At 42.4% G+C, this 17,276-nt stretch overlaps 1 protein-coding gene across 2 annotated transcripts in view; it reads right to left on the minus strand.

Annotated features, from left to right (window-relative positions):
* The window catches only part of HOMER2 (homer scaffold protein 2), a 60,090-nt gene that overhangs the window by 8,823 nt on the left and 33,991 nt on the right, over positions 1-17,276 (minus strand). Inside the window, exons 1-5 of one of the 2 annotated variants that reach the window (XM_056346483.1) lie at positions 10,535-10,644; positions 10,242-10,373; positions 3,331-3,423; positions 1,847-1,986; positions 120-276 (exon numbers count right to left, since the gene is read on the minus strand). In XM_056346483.1, coding sequence (XP_056202458.1) covers positions 120-276; positions 1,847-1,986; positions 3,331-3,423; positions 10,242-10,373; positions 10,535-10,594 — 582 coding nt within the window. In that variant the 5' untranslated portion in view covers positions 10,595-10,644. Of the gene's footprint in view, positions 1-119; positions 277-1,846; positions 1,987-3,330; positions 3,424-10,241; positions 10,374-10,534; positions 10,645-17,276 lie in introns of those variants that run through there. The other variant, XM_056346481.1, reaches the window with a different exon arrangement.

Genomic DNA, 17,276 nt, shown 5'->3' on the forward strand with positions numbered 1-17,276 from the left:
AAATCCATCTCCTAACACACAACATACACAAAGATAAAGCAGCAGAAATCCAAGAGGAAGAGCAATGGCAGGAGCAGCTAACTGGAAGAGCTGGCTCTCCTCTGGGTATGCTCTGCTACCTTGCTCCTGAGCTGGTCGTTTTCCTCCTTGCAGGCTGAGAACTGCTTCTTCCAGTGCTCGATGCTGGCCGCCGACTCCTGCAGCGCCGTGGTCAGACGGGCATTGCTCTCCCGCAGCGTCTGCAGCTCTGTCTCCCACTTCTTCACATTGCATGAACTGAGAAAAACAGGGTGCCATTAGGTGGCTTCACCTTAGATTCCTGCGTATCATTATTGTTTACCTGACTGCACACTCATCCACCTGTGTGGAAAAATCAGTAATTTGTTGTTATCAGATAAAAGTACTCAGATGCGCGTTAACTGCCTTTAGCCATTGCCTGCCTAAGGAGAACATAAGCCTTAATCTGACTGTTTCTGCCAAAACAAAGGGATCTATCAACTCCAGAAACAGTGACCTGTGTGCGTGGAACAGAAGTCCTGCTGTCGAAGCAGGCTGTGGGGTTAAGCTGACAGCTGGGATCTCCACCATCTGCGAGCAGGGGCTTTACTCGGTGCTGTGCACGGTCTGTGCTCACCTCCAGAGCCACACGGCTGCGCCTCGCTGAGCACCTGCGGCACCGCGCGCCTGGGGACGTGGTACCCCTGCAACAAAGCAACTCTGCACATTTGCAGATGGTACAATAATTCAGAACGGAAGATGTCAGGGGGTTGACGCTATCTATATTTGATTTTTTTTTAATGCTCAGCCTTAAATATAACAGTGTTACATAACGCTGAAGAATTAAACTACTCATTCTCCAAAGCTTCAAGCTGCAGCGTAGAGCACGAGATTAGAGACTGAATGGAAGGAAGGCTTTGAAACTCCCTACATGCCAGTTGCTACTTGCCCGTGGAGGTGTCTTCAGCAGGAGGAACGAGCAAACATTATGATTTGAAATAGGTTATGCTATTGAAACGTCAATAAAGAGAGATGATGTACTTCAAACATAATATATGCAACCTTAGAATTGCTCACTGGGTAATGCTGCTTATGGTGCTGCTGCCTTATTTTTTAAATAGCTTTTTAAGAGCAGCTTGATCCTGTTAGATTTTCCCTTCCATTCACAGATATATTAACATGCAAGAGACAGACAAGGCAAGATCCCAGTAGAGACTTATTCTGTTTTAATGTTGTAACTTTGCATATTCCAACGCCTATATTTTCACTAAGGCTGCAAATTACTCTTCTCAGCATTTTCAAATAATTTATCAAAGCAAATAGCAAAAAATGTTACTTCAATGGGCATTGTCCACAGCCTTAGAAACATCTCCCTAAGGCTTCTAAGCAGCCTGATGAAATCGTATTTCTCACTTCAACATTTTACGGTTGAGTTAGTTCCCTTTTATAATTTTAAATATCCATATCTATTTTCATCAAAGTAAATGTAGCAAACTCAAAGAGGAAGAGAGATTGGCTTCACACATTATCAGTAGCAATTGCTCCCCCATGGCTTTAATGTTACTTCTGTAACTCTAAAAGTTCACAAACAAAGGTGGTTATAAGACTTGGCATGAGCAGAATAAAGGAGATCTTATTTCATCATGAACTGGATCAGGAGAAAACTAAATGGTAAATATCTCTCAACTGGATACTGGGAGGTACTTGCTAAAATCTGCTCATTCATCCATTCTGCTGCACCATTTTAAATTAATGCTATTACATTTGAGTAATTTCTGTTAATATCATTAGCTATCAGCTAATTACTGCATGCTATTCCAATACAATTTCGGTATTAAAGGAACTTCACCTTTGGGCTAGAGCAATTTTTAATTTATCATTCTCAGACTTGAGATGTGCCTCAGCAGGACCACCATGTGATGCCTTCTCATCGTCTGTCCCGTTCACACTAGATGCTCGAGTAGAAGATGGTGTTTCACGTCCAGATTCCTGCAGTGCAACACACAAATGAACACTGGGTACCTCCTGCATCTCCTGCAACACCACAACACCAATTTCTTTGTAATCTTGATCCCAAACCACCCTGCCGAGACCTAGGCTGCATATGCTGTCCTGGCAGAATAGTGGTGACAAACGCGTACCCTTTACATCTTGGCTGCAAAGCTGATCTCTTTAAAAAGAATGAAAAAATGATAATGATGCATGAAATGAAAGTTTAAAGTGTTTAAAAAAAAATGTTGAAGTGGTTTCACTGGCAAGGCTTGTGTTTTCTAAAGGCTCTTTGCGGGTTTTTTTGAGATAATGAAACAATACAGTGCACCTGGAAGCACATAAAGTCCAAACCAAAACTAAGAAAAAGAAGCTACTGCTCCTCCAAAGAGATACCATTCATACACTGCTTGGTGCTGATCACCAACAGAGGACAAACAAAGTGAACCATAAAGGCCATGACCAAAGACTTTAAAAAATGAGTATCCCAAGTCAGCCTCTCAGATCGGTTTGTGGACCCCACAAAGGGGGGTAGTTACAAGACTAAAAGCATTCCACAGCTTTTTTCTGATCATGCATCTGAATTCCTCTCTGATCAAAATTCATCCAGCTTTCCTCCAAACATCAGCCCAAGCCAAGAACGTCCACTGAACAGGGTTCCTTCTTACCTAATGCAATGCCTACGAAATTACAATCAAACGTCTAAAGAGATTGGGACAACACTCGATTTCTTCAATTTGTAAGAAACCCAGATCTCCCTGGACACGAAGGCACCTGGCAATATCAAGGTGTGCTGTCTATAGAGCGTGTTGTACAAATACGCAACACAAGCTTCTTCCAAGCACTCGCTACAGCACTGCCTCTGTTCCCACCCCCACCCCACAGCGCTCCACCGCTCACCCCGGGCAATGGCACACCACGGCCACACGGACAGTGTCTCCACTAGCAAACCAAACTCCCTCAAAAGTAGATTAGATGACAAAAAGAACTATCTGGATGAATCTCATTTACTTTCTGCTGAAGCACTACACTGGCCTGCTTTCCAGTGACCCAGACTGCGTAACAGTACAAATCAAAGGATGTATAGCTTTCCCTGTTATTAAACAAATTATAACAGCTCGAGAACTGCTGAAAAAAAAAAAGATTTAAATGAAGGCAAAGAGCATGGATGGATGAAAAATATTCCTCTGGCAGTGCTAATGTCCAGCAGCTGACAATTACCTTCAGCAATCTTCATTTTATATACTTCAAGCTTGCTGCCAGAAGCTGGTACAGTCCATTAGAAAATTTAACTTTAAATTATTTATCTTGTATGCATACAGGTATTAAAGCTAAATTACAAACCTGGGAATGATTGCTTGAAGTCTCAATTTTCTCTTGAGATCTGTCTCTTGCTAGTTTGGCAGCTTCTTTTACTTCTTGGAATTTCTCTGCAAACTGGAAAAAGCATGACAGGTATTTATTAGAATGATTTATCAGATTATTGCATTTATATGGTTCATAGATCTCTAAAAGTGAACAACTAATTTTGATAATTTAAAAATTTTGGCAAGAAAAAAACATTTTAATTAGTTTCAAAAGGAATGTGGGTGTTGCTAAAAGAGGGACATCTCTGCAGCTCTGGCTGACCACAGTAAAACCTGTGGAGAAAAAGGAACTGTGAGTGTCTCCTGGTTTGATTTGGTTTTGTTTATTTCCTCCTTTCCTCTGTTTCACTTGGTGTTAACAGTCCCTTAGAAGTTTAAAGTATAAAAGCCATATGTTTGGATAAAAAAATTATCAATGTCTTCTATTCCTAAGAGCAAGTCAATTAAAGAATGCAAATGAGGTCACCTGCAGAACGCAAGCAAGGGATTATCAAGACACAGAAAAAATGAGAAGGCGGCAGATCTGAATGTACAAGGGAGCCATATGAAAACACAGCTTTTCTGGTCTAATTCTTTTCTTACTGAAAAAACAAAGCTGGAAGACTTCAGGGAAAGGCTTGAATGCTTCCTGCAAGAGCATTGTATCAACCAGGGGGAGGGGGGGAAAGGAAAGATAAAGATGAAAAGTAACGATCCCAATCTACAAGTTGCTATAGCATATCTGCTCCAAAGCCAGCCTGGCATTTTTGAAATACAAGTATTATCCCAGTCAGTCAGGGTTGCAGGGCTTTAAGCACTTCAAACAGTGTTTAAAGTTTTAAAAGGAGGATTGCCAAGATGGAATAAGAGGCATAATATGTAATTTTTTTAATTAAGATGCATCCGGTATAAGAATGGGTAACTTTGTCTTTCTGCTAAAGCAGTTTGGTCTTGCTTGCCTGTGTTTTGAGAAACTTGAAATGTTAGAAAGAAAAGACATATTAGAAATAAAAATATAAATAGATGTATTTTATTGCACAGTTTGCGAATGAAAGGATTGCCATTATATCCTTGGATAATGTGGAACACTTATGATAAAAAACCCATCATATTTTACCGTCAAGGAATGGGACGAATCATTATCCACATACTAATCTTATCTTCTAATCTTTAGATTTACAGCAGGTATTTAGCATGCTCTCACTAAAACACTGGGACTATAAAGACTGATAAAACAAATCTCCAACTGGTCTAAGAGAAATCTGGATTTATATGTGGAGGCACCTGTGTTTTGTATAACACACACAAATGGAAATTTCCAACAAATACACATACACCATTCTTAAATCCCGCAAACGAGCACATTCTCAAAACTGAGTGAAATTTTGGGTGTAGGCTACGATCTGTGACAATGTTTATGAATGAAGATCGAGCGCTCCAATCCAGCTGTTTTCTATACACCAGCTGAAACCGCATATGCAAAGTATGTGCTCTCGGATGGCAGCAGTTGCTATCTGATGGCATGTGCCGTCACTACACACACAAATGACTTGATTACCTTTGTAGCACTATAAAGATCATTAGGAACAACTACATTACATTTTTGCCTTAAGTGATTTAACTCCAACTTTACACAAAATTTATCTCCTGCTGTGACAAAACACCTGTAACAAACTGATTATTTCTAAAATATTGTATCAACAGTAAGTTCTACACTTGGCTTTCCTGAAAATAGTAAAGGGCTGGTTTGAGCCTCTCTTTCACAATAAATCTTTTCATCTTACATATGAAAAATTTATGAGGGTTTTTCATGAACTCTATGAAATATGAAAAGACAAAAAGAATTGGAAGTGATCTATCAAATTTTATTTTTGCAGCTATCTTCATAAAGTACACAGGAGACTGCTGTGAAAAATTATGTGAGCTGAGAAGGAAAGGACATTTTCCGATATTTCCATAATAAAAAATTGTATTTGACTGAGCAAAGCTAATCTGTGATATAAAACCAATCATGAACCCATTGCACAACAGATTTCAGTCATGTCTCCAGTTTACCAACACATGTATTTAAGACATTTGCTTTTAGAAACAAGTACAAATACCTGAATTTCTCACCATCTCGGTGACAGATCTTCAGCTTTAAAGAGTCAAAATATTACTCTTCATTCTTACCATCATTACAAACGTATAGACAGCTGTAACAGAAACACTGCTGAAGGACTGTCTCTGCTTTTTGTTTACTCATACACTTGGAAACAGGCAGTCCATAACGAGTTCTGCTGCCGCTTCTTTTTCATTCTTGGCTAATTAATACCTGCTAGATTTTACTAACAGTCTATTTTTGAAAGCTACAGAGGATCACTTGGCTTGTTATGAAATTAAAGCCTTTCACTTGATTACTCTTCTGAGTGCAACAGCACAGTGGTGACAGCCCCAACTTGTGTAGCATTACCAATGCTAATTGCTACAGGAGCAAACCAGGCATTTCTGAAGCTACCCAGATCCTGAGGCCGTCTCCGAGAGTGACAGCATGGCCACAGTGTCGAATCACTGGTAGAAATCAGAGAGATGCTTTCTCTCCAGTAACTGATTTTTTTCTGTCCCAAACATAAATAATTGACAAATAACTGATACTACAAAATCATGTGCCACCTCCAAGATCCAAGTTGACTTTGAGCTATCAAACCACTGCAGTAACAGGGAGTGCTTTTTAAACATGAAATTCCTAGTTAAAAAATAAAATCATCTATTTAGTAAACGAAAACTTGGTAAATGTGGTCTTGAGGGGTAACGCACATATAAATACCCCAAACCAATAAAAAAATCATCATGTTCCTTCTCCCTTCATCTTCCCTCTCCTTCACCCTTGTCCTCAGGCAGATGAAGTTCCCCATATTATTTTTTTTTAAAAAAGACTGCAGTAAGAGAAACACCAACTAAACACCACTCCAGCAGTCCATCATGGATTATATGACGTGTCTTCTCATGCCCCAAAGAGCTGTGAGACTAAGCTGCAACACGGAAAAGACCTGCTGCTGGAGCCAACGCTCGTGAAGCCTTTCAGTCCAAGGCTGCTGCAGCCCATGCACACTCTTTGATTACAAATCTTGGCCAGTGAAATTTAATGAGGACTCAAGGATGCTACTGTGCACCGCACAAATTATTTAAAGGCTGTTCAAATCTGCAGCCAGCTTGTCACCTGCAGAAATACATATATTTAAATAGACTTTCTTAACATTTTATACATTAAAAAGCATTATTTTGCATGCGTAAATTTTGAGCTCCTGATCTGGCATTATATTTTACATCTCCTACTGACAAACTGTGCCAGTGTCAGATGAAACAGCTGCTCCCACCAAAAGCAGTCTCATAAATATTTCATCACCTTCTTGCTTTGCAGAAGGCTGGGTGATGGCACGTTCCCGTTGGGGAGCACCGTCGTGCTGTGACACACAACACACACGTTGATTTGCTCGTGGTTTTCTCTGGATGAGCTCTCAGTACTGGGCAGATCAGCAGCAAACAAGACCATTTACTCCAGGGACTGGCCAGTAATTTGCTCTAGCACAGCCAGTACGCTGCCAGCACTGATGCTGGTCGGACCGGGGCCGGGGGGCTGTGCTGCATGCTGGGGCCGGGGCAGGATTTGCTCTGAACTTTCCCCCTGCAACACAGCACCTGGCAGACACCACACACGTAATGTGCACACATGCACGGAAAGAAAGTCCAGTGCCTCCCAGATGCTGGATGCAGTTGCTTTATGATGGGCAAAATCTGGGTTTACTTAGTTTCTCACCTGTATAAATCTCGGTCCCCATGCCCTTGACTACCTACAGCTCCTCAGACAGCACGTCTGCACTGAAGCATCCTGAATGATAGCACAAATTTTACTGAACTGCTTCATGTGCAAAATACATCACTACCTGTACAGTACCAGCCCTGCCTCTTCATCACACCCAGGCACACCATTAATTCTCTTTTGATTCCTGTTTCAATTTAGCTGTAGCAATGTTTGAATCATGTCTTGAGGCCTTTTTGAGGCACAGGGTGGGAAGGCAGGGGAAAGGAGGGTCAACGAGTCCTGCAAGAGGGGAAAAGGACCCTGAGCAGGACACCAACCTTAAGCCCTGGGATTCTCCCAATCCATGTGAATTATAATTAGGTCACTAGGTCACTGAGTGTACTTTTCATTAATAGCTCATGTTTAATTTGAACTGCTTTTCCCTATAGGTACGGATTAATGCTTAAGTATCTCAAGAGAAGCAAGGCACTAGAAAGAGGCAATATCTTTTATTAGGCCAAGCAATATATTTAAAAATGCAGACATTTTTAGGCATGCTAACCTCTTCTCCTCTTTGTTATTATTCATTGTGTTCAGCCACTTTTCAGTTTGCTTTATTTATTTATTTTAAGCCAGTCTATTGATCTCTCTGGTTTAGAGGAGTTTTAGTGTGTCCTTCCAATTCCTGACTAAAAGCTTCAATTATTTCCAGGAAAAACGGCAAGCTTTAGTTTATATCTTTTATAAGAGTATAATGATATCAAGACGAAATGAAACTTTATTTTACTATTCCCAGTACACTTATACGTCTGTAATCTCTCCACCATCTCTGATCTTTCTTGTTAACGGTTCAATAATTAAACTGAGGAGCATGGATGACAAGGGATATCTCTGTCCCACTGCTTTGCAGGGTGGTAATAAACCAGGTTTTCTTACATTTTTCCAGCCAGATAAATGTCAGGTGTGGTGGGTTTTTTTTAATAGATCATCTCAAGCCATTTTAACAAGCACTCCCCTTAAGCTCCCCTTCGATATTCTTACCAGTAAAAAGTCTTTCTGCTGATTTGGAAAGCTTTTTCTGCAAGTAGAAGGCTGTATTATTGGCAGTGAGCTCTTCAGCAGATCGTGCTGTGCAAACAGATGTGCAAACTGATCTGGAGAGAAACACAGCTGGTGCTGAGGCCCCTGTGCCCACACGACATGTTTTTCAGATGGCTTTAGTCTGGCCACACGAACATTAAAGAGCTGCTTTCTGATACCAGCACTACATTTATTCTTAGTACGTGTTTGGATAGTTTTGGAGGATATGAAAAAATCTCTCTGATTAGGGTGCAAGGACCTCCTTGTTACACCTCTGGTCTCCTGAGCCAGCCCCAGCACCACCTGCTCCACACGGTGCGTGGTGCTTGTTCAAGCCCAGCCAGCACTCAGGCACCGTGCAGCCACCTGCCATGCTGCAAGGTGTGACTTCAGTAATCCAGGAGTAAAAATTACTATCCAGTGCTCCTAATTCTTTCATTTGGTGTCCAAAGGTTGCACTGTATCATGCTTATCTGTTACTCTAAACAAACTACTCTCCTAAATCCACCTTAATCCTTCTGTATTGCCACACTACTTACTAGCTACTACAAACACCTCTTTGCCACAGGAGTGGAGAAGATGCATAGGTGAAATGAGCACTCATCTACACTTGAGTAAACAACATAACCATCACCAGCAGCTCATTTTTAAAAAAAACGTTTTGCATGTGATTGATTGGTGGCCTTAGCATCCCAGAAGAACAGATTATTGTCATGGCACTTTTACGGACATCCAAAATCCATACATGAAAAGTAAAACACACTTTACCTTTAAGAAATGCTTGCAAAAAATGCAATACTCTGGAAACTCAAAACTCAGTAAGACAGATTTAGTAAAATAAATTCCTGTAACAATTTGGTTGATGGAAAAGTCCTGCTCCTACTGCAGTGGTCTGCCTTTGCTATTTTAGTCACTACAAGAAACACCTTGTCCTTGTGATTCTTTTCTTATCAAAGCACACGAGGAAAGGACAGCACCACAAGAGACTGTGTGCCATGCCTAAGGACACCACGTTGAGTTAACTGACAAAACCCAGTGCCAAGTAGCAACGCTTCAGGTGTCAACTATGTGTTAGATAAGTAGGAGGTTTTTTACTACACGAACTAACATTTCAGCTGCTTGATGAGCACTTGGCAAGACCACTAATCTAATGACAGGATGTATTTTAAAGTGCATGTTATTCTTGACTACACTTTACAAGACGACTAATGTAGCCAGCCCCTGGTCCAGGGAAGTGTTGCATTAATACCAAACCCATGGCCAGGTTTGCCTGCTGAGGAAGGCAGCTCTGCCACCAAACCTGCTGTCAGACCTCCCCCGCTACTCATCCTCCATCACTGCCACAACCTGCTGCCACCTCCTCAGGTCTGTGCTAAAGCAGCTTCAGGTCAGGGCTGCAAATCACACCACCGAGCTGAAATGCTAAAAATGTGGTATTATTTTAACAAAGACCAGTTCGTTGAGCCTCCTGAAAGCATGGCCCCACCAATGGTGGTATCTGCAAAACGAGGGCACCAGCAAACCCTGGGGGCTGGCAGCTCCTTCACCTCAGTTAATTACCAATGGCAGCAAGTCATCGAAGTGCACATCTCTGAGGCTGGGACAGCAACTCTTCCTTCAGCCACATTAGGCAGCCCTAACACCAACAGTCCTGGCATATCAGCGGTTCCCTTCGCTTTTGGTGCCACTTTCAGCTGAAATGAGCGCACAGGCCAAGGAGACGCCAAAAAATACTACAGAGTTCAGATTGCTTCTGTGAACATCTGAAAACACAAATGCTTTCAGCCATGCAGGGGAAGATACTGTCGAGATCACCTGATAGTACTGTCATTAGTGGTCAGATTTAATTTATAGTTTTGACTACAAACTTTGCAATACTGCCTGCTTCTGTACATACAGACATTGGGTAATTACAGGAGATGGGCAGCTTGTATGGATGAAAAGGAACTGCAAAAGCATGCAGCTCTCAAGAGGTCAGATGGGTATATGCAATTCTTCATTAATAAGAAACAAGGCAACCTTTGCAGAAGCGCAGTGAGCCCCATTACCTTCGTCAACTGCTGCTCGGAGGGAAAGCCCAAACCAAACACAGTGTTTGCTCTGCTGTCCGCCCACTGGCCAAACTTCTGCGATGTTTTAGTGAAGGTCATGTTAGGTGTGATTGTGCTGTTTATGATCACCTGTTTAAAAACAGATAAAAAAATAATTAAAAAGTAGAAGCCACATCGGAAATGCATATCCTAGCAACGATATCATCCAAAGCAATTAGCAGTCTAAATTGGGAAATTGCTGTATTCAGAAGATTTTTTCTGAAAACAAAACAGTTTCTATCTTGTCTTACTTTATGCAGGCATCTTGTCTTCTTTTTCCAAAGTCCTATCATAGTCCTGCAGTTAAACATGGCTGCAGGAATGTCACTGAACTCAAAGCAACAGCAGGGACAGGAGCTATAAAATTACCCTGGCAGAAATGCAGATGCAAAATCCTCTTTTTTAAGCATTATGAAGGCACATGGCTACTCCCACCCGATACCCGGGATGGCTGGAGGCCTCCAAGCAGGGTGTGCACCAGCAACACCTGCCCTCAGGCTGGACCAGGAAAGAGATATTTCTGCATTTCTCCATTTGGCCTCAGGCTCCCACAAGCAGGATGCCAGAGACATGTCAGAAATGAATGAAAAAGAAAACCACTAACAACAAAAAACCAGACAAAGAGAAACTGGTAACTTAATAGTGAGTTCAACTTGGGAGGGTGGTGAAGTGCATCGCCCACAATGCACATGCACCATCAAGTGTGGGCCTCAAGACAAAGATTCTGCCGCTTTACACAAGTTAACTAGTATCTGCTTCACCACCAGCAACCTTGAAAGCAACAGTGGTTCTTGTAATTAAAGAAATAGCCAACAAGAGGAAGGCTGTTGGGATGAGGTCTCTAAGGAACTTAGTGGAACAAGCATAAAATGTAATCTTGCAAATGAGATATATGCCAGTTCATTATCAAAAATCTTAACTTTATTTTCAAGATACATCATTATATGAGTCTAGAGACTCCTTCCCCTGGAAATTAATTCATATACAATGTTCTTTCTGCTAACAGAATAGAAGCTTTCTTTAGTAATGCGTACCATCATTTCCAATATGCAAATTATGCAGTAATTAAGCCAAATCTGTGGGACAGTTTAATTAACATGATCAGGAAGTATCCTGGCAACATCATTTACTATGTATTCCAAGCAGGTTTTTTTTCCTAAGCTATCATTTACATTTAGCAAAAAGTGTGAATTAAATTTACCAGAGAAAGATCTTGCCTCTGTCCCCTCCCTAACTTCCAACCTTTGTGCTGATGCTTCTACTTGCTTTCTCAGAAACTGCTCAGCTTCAGTGGTTCCCTCTTTCTGCATCACCACTTTCAAACAAACACTCTTTTCTGCCATTTCCTGCCACTGACCGTTTCACCAAAAGGAAACAAAACATAGGAGGGCCAGGTGGCTGGTACCCCTGAAATTTTTATTTTTTTGTTTGGGAATAAACAGGGCAAGAAAGGGGGAGAGATGACTCTGCAACCAGCTGGCCAACACACCCCATACAGACACCAGCTTTCAGGGTCAAAACATCTTTTTGAATGGTCAGTTGACAGGCAGAGGTATAAGCAAAGCTGCCCAGATGTGCTCGCCTCTGGCTAAGTCACACAACAGAAAAGCCGCAACATAAAATCTCAGTGCGATTTCAGATATTAAAATGAAAATAAAATCAAAGATTTTATGTAGGGGGTTGACGATGCGAAGTAACTATGATGCTACAACGACTGCATGATACAGAGAGGCAGAAGAGCAGGAGGATAAGCTACCAGCAACCCAGAAAAATCAGGATGCTTTCCAAAAACTTTAAGGGAAGTGCTATATTTCTTCTTTAAAAATCTTACATCAGACAGATGAACTACTTACAAGTGTTTAACTTCTCCAATTACAGAACTTATTTTAGAAGCTATGAAACAGCCAGAAATTTCAAGTGATAAAAAATATTATTTCAGTCCTACTGTGCCTATCAAATTAGACATCTGTGAGCAAAAACTAATAAAATGACCCATTTTATTGAAAGGCAAAAGCTTCACTCACTAGAAGCAGACTCTGAGAAGAATAAAACTCTTCCATACCTCCTACAATAATCATTGAGTAGATACAAATAAACCCCAGAGCAAAGATATCTTTTAGTCCAATATTATCAAAGATGTGATAAAAGGAATAATGAAGCCTGCAAATTGTAAACCAAGGAACACCGTATTGAGTGATGAAATGCACTACCATTAGCTTAGCACCTTCGAAGTTCATTTTTTCTATAGCCAGCGCAGAATCCGAGAAAAGGTTGCGGTGATCGCACACCTTCAAGAAACTGACAGCTCATCTGTTAAATTTATAATAAGCTGCAATTAGTGAAACTGCCTGGAAGCCAGCTCTATGATTTTTTTTCCCCCTTAAATCCTTCTGTCAGTCAGCCACTTCAGAAACGCTGTGTTCCTACAGAGAAGTGAAAACCTAAGTAGAAGCTTAGGAGATTACAACAGAGCTCATGGAAACAGTTCAGAGGAGACGGATGCTGCAGGTACACTGCACTTACCCACCGGTCTTCCTCCCAATCCTGACCCCACTGCCCCGTCACGCTTGCAGGGAGATGCCGTAACATTAAATTTCAGGAGCATCAGCCTGTACATTCACTTCTCCTATAAATCTGGTCATCATTCCAGAGCAGGGACACTACTCGGGCCAGGGAACAATCAAGTTGGTTGTGTTTAGGAAAAAGAAAGGGTGTTATGATTTCAAGGAACAATGAAAAACCAGGCTTGCAATCCCTCCTGCCCAGTAAGCCAGGCTATCCTCCTCCCCCTGGCTCACCCTGGGCTGCAGGGACCCCACTGCTCCTCCACCTCCACCTGATTTAATTTAACACAGTTCCAAAATACATCGGCTAATAAATTCATTAGCTATTTCATGGCTGTCTTTTCCCAGGTGGAGAAGCTCGTGGCCAGGCCGGCTGGTCTTCCACCAGGCGGAAGGTCTCCAGCTGGGGCAGAAGGCAGGGGAAGCATCTGTGGCCACCACTACAGGGAAGTTCAACCGAACCAGTAAAATTTTCTATTTTCATCAAAGGATGAACCAGAACTTTCAAGTTTCAATGGAAGAAGGAGCTGAGAAGGGTGCAGAAGAGAAAGGGCAGTATTTGAAAGCTGCTGTAGGCAGGATGAGCCTGTGGGCTCTTTTCCATCCCTACCTGCAACCCGGTATTACAATTCTACAAAAAAAGGCCACTCATCAATTCAAATGGGCTCTTACGAAAAATCTTTGCAATTGGTCCTCATTTGTATAAAACACACCAAGAGCAATTCCAGCTGCATCAGAAAAATGAATGTAGACTTTCATCCAGGATAAAGGATTCAAAAGATAAACCACACTCTAATCAAATGTAATCAATCCCTGAAGTAGTTAAAGAGTTCTCCCTAAAGACAAAGGCAAAGAGGAGCGTAATATAATAAGCACCTTACAGAATAATAAACTCATTCATCATACTGAGTTGTCTACATGTGGTTAAAAAAAATAATCTGCCTTTGCTCTCATCTACATGTATCAGATGGCAAACATTCCTGATACATCCAAACAAGCCAAGCAAAATCTCATGCTAATTTCACTTCCTCTGGGAGAAAAAACAATCCTGACATCTAAATTTTTATTTGAAGCTGACACAGAAGAATGCTCACAGTACAAGGTAGCACTACATCAACCAGAAATCACTCCAGACATTTAGAAACACACCAGGTATATGCGTCACGTACAAGTGAACGCAAATAAGCTGGCATAGAGCAGAACATTCATATGCTGTAACACACCCATCCTGCTGGCTTCCCACGGAGAGAAACTGCCAAATAAATCAAGCCGGGTGAGGTCACAAGACGACCCAAGTGTATAGAAGGAAAAAAATACGTATTGGCAGCGCAGCTCACGCTGCTCGTAATATATGCGCAGCGCCCATATCTACAGCTGCCATTTTTTTAAGGAATGCTTTGAGCATTGAAAGGGTTCCTCTCCCACATGCCCTGCATCACAACATACACTAAAGGGGAAAAGCCAACGTGGCTCCTGAAAATACATTTTCCCCGAGTCACCGTTTCACCAACGTAAGACGCAGGGGTGCGTGGGCTGCTGGAGCAGTGCCTGGGGGTTCGCTGGCTTGGCTCACAGCGTACACCCTGGTCGCACCGGCCCAGGTTGGCAAGAGGGAAAAGCAGAATGAAAGCAAGCTCAGCTGGCAGGGGAGGAAAGCGGCGATGGCAGCGGGCAGAGCCACTGACACGGCCCGAGGAGGAGGGCCCGCGTGCGGGCAGCCATCGGCCAGGACACCTTCTCCAAAGAAACACCCACCCAAGGGGACGATGAGCCCCAGCCGGCCTGGCCACAAGCTCCTCTACCTGGGAAAAGACAGCCATGAAATAGCTAATGAATGTATTAGCCAATGTATTTTGGAACTGTGTTAAATTAAATCAGAAAAGGGCCCCTTATTCTGGGACAGGAGTGCCGGATTAGGAATTATTCTGGAATTTCCCCTTTAAATTCACCTCACCTCCAGAAAAGCCCCGAGGTTCCAGGCCATAAGATCTATCTTTAAGAAGGCACTACATTAAAACCTCCCCATTTCATTTTCACACCTCCAAATACATGCTTTCCAGTTTGCAGCCCTTGTGAAATTTAATTTCCCCAACCCACCAGGCTGCTAATCCTCAGTAAAGATGTATCCCAGTCTAAAAACAGAACTGAAGAGGGAAAGGAGCTGCTAATCCTCTGGCCACAGCTATCACAGGCTCAGCAGGTTCTTCCAGCTCATCAAGTCGACATGAATCAGAAGGGCTTGTGACACTGGATGTGAAGATGAGGAGACAGGGCTGGATTGCAGAGAAATTCTCCCTCTATCTCAAATGTTCAGCAGCTCTCTTGTGGAATTAACCCGCCTACGTTTCTGTGACTTGCACTACCCTTTGCACTACCTGCCATCCTTCCTATCTCTGCTGAGAGCTTCTAGACTCAGACGTAACATCTTTCCACCAACACACACACTATTAAAGAGAGAGAAAAAGAGTCCTTGCTGTGGCCACCTGATGGAGTAAAGCAGGAGCAGCACAAAGACAGGCTCACAGCAGCATAAGAACTTGGGGGTGAAAGAAAAAACTGCCTTTGGCCAAAACAGTGAACCTGTAATGCAGGAGCTTTAATTACAGTTGTTTTACAAATCAGGGCCAGCAGATGTGATCAAATCTTTCTCCCCACCCGTTCTGCTGAGTCTTTGTAGAAGGTCCTTAAAAAAACCACAAAGCCTGGGAAAGCTGAAAGTAGCAATGGCACTTGCTCTTTTTATCTGCTGCACCTGACATACACAGTGCTTCACCCGGACAGGCTGAGGGTACAGTTTAGTTAGACTGGGGGTACTGTAAACATACGTTAGGAGGAAGAACGTTGGGTTCCTCCATTTTGCTGTTTCTCCTGCTCAGCTCCATCATTTGTGCGTGGGGGGTGGGGGCAGGGGGAGAGTGGGCAGAGCACAGGGCAAGCAACAGTTGGCAGGACATCTGCTACCAGACTCTTGTTCTGGATACCCACCGTGCTAGCCCGGCCAGCCACTGCTTTTCAGGAGTTTCTGCTCTACACAGTGAACAAGACAGTGGCCATTTCACCCCTCAATGGACTCCGAAAGCTTCCATAGCTACGTCACGGATTTCTGTGGGAGGTGGGAGCGGAAGGGGAATCACAATAATGCATCCAGGCTCTGCAAAGAGGAAGATGCCAGGGTGCCTTGCAAGCCGCAGAGGACTTGCTGCAGTCCAAAGCATTTACTTCCCAACCTGAGCTCCCTCTGCAGACAGCAGTTTCACCTTCTATGGACCAAGTATCTCACATGCTGCTGCTGCTTGCTTCATGGGGGAAAGGGCCATTTCTACAGTTGCACATAGCTGTGTTTTAATCCTGCATCACCTTGTGTCCCCATGATAATTCAATGAATGATGAGGTTAATTTTTAACCTGAAACCCAACAAATCAAATAAAAAAACAAGTTCTTGTCCTCCTTCATGAAAGGAGATGTAAAAATAGTCCCCCCACTCCAATAAAAAGACTAATAACTGTTTTTCCTGTGGTAAAATATTTCTGTTGTAAAGCCCTTGCTGAGAACCTGTCTAAATGCAACAAAAGTGGGTTTATGATTATGTGAATTCTATTAAGTAAATCTCCTGCTACACCTACTCCATTGCGCTCTTTTTCTTCCCAAGGTAATTAACATCTCTGCAGAGCTGGCTTCCCACCTCCTCCACCCAGTCTAAATCTCTAAAATCTCCTATTTTTGCTTTGACATCTGACTAGATTTTTTTTTTTCTTTTAGGCGCAGCACACACATCCACCCACCCACACGATTCAAAAGCACCAGCAGCTGTTTCATGAAGAAAATCTACAGCAAGGATTCTCAAACCCTCTATGCTGGCACAAACTGTTATCCAGGAATTTCATGCAACACTTTACAAAATATATAAACCGAGACGCTTGTGTATTATTTTCACATGAGAAACAAGATTCCTGACTTATCAAGACTGGAAGAAGATATACAGTGGAGACTCCTGATTTTTTCCTGGTGACCAAAATTGGGATGAGGGAGAAGGCTGCGTTATATACAATGAGATACAATTTAAAAAACCCCACAGTTATACCACATTCATGCTTCGGAAGATTTAATAAAAGCATATAGCCTTTGCATAGAGTATAACCACATCCTTATACAAACCATTTTGGCACTAATTGTTTTTTGCATCCTTCAGGCTGTATGACAACAGCATCACTGAAGCCTGAAGGTCCCTTTGCAGAGGTCAGAAATGTCACGGCTATGTGGCATTGTCAAGGACTCCTCCTCTGTAACAACCTACACACCCCAGGGAGCGGTCAGCAATAGCGTGGCTTACCGCTTCCTCTCTAAAATCTAGAAAAACTGTCCTTTCGCATAAGGAATGGCCAAGAAGAGCAGACAAGTTGTTTTTAGGAGATGACAGGATTTACTTGGC

The sequence above is a fragment of the Falco biarmicus genome, chromosome 7, assembly GCF_023638135.1.
Source record: "Falco biarmicus isolate bFalBia1 chromosome 7, bFalBia1.pri, whole genome shotgun sequence".
In the NCBI taxonomy this organism is placed as follows: domain Eukaryota; kingdom Metazoa; phylum Chordata; class Aves; order Falconiformes; family Falconidae; genus Falco; species Falco biarmicus.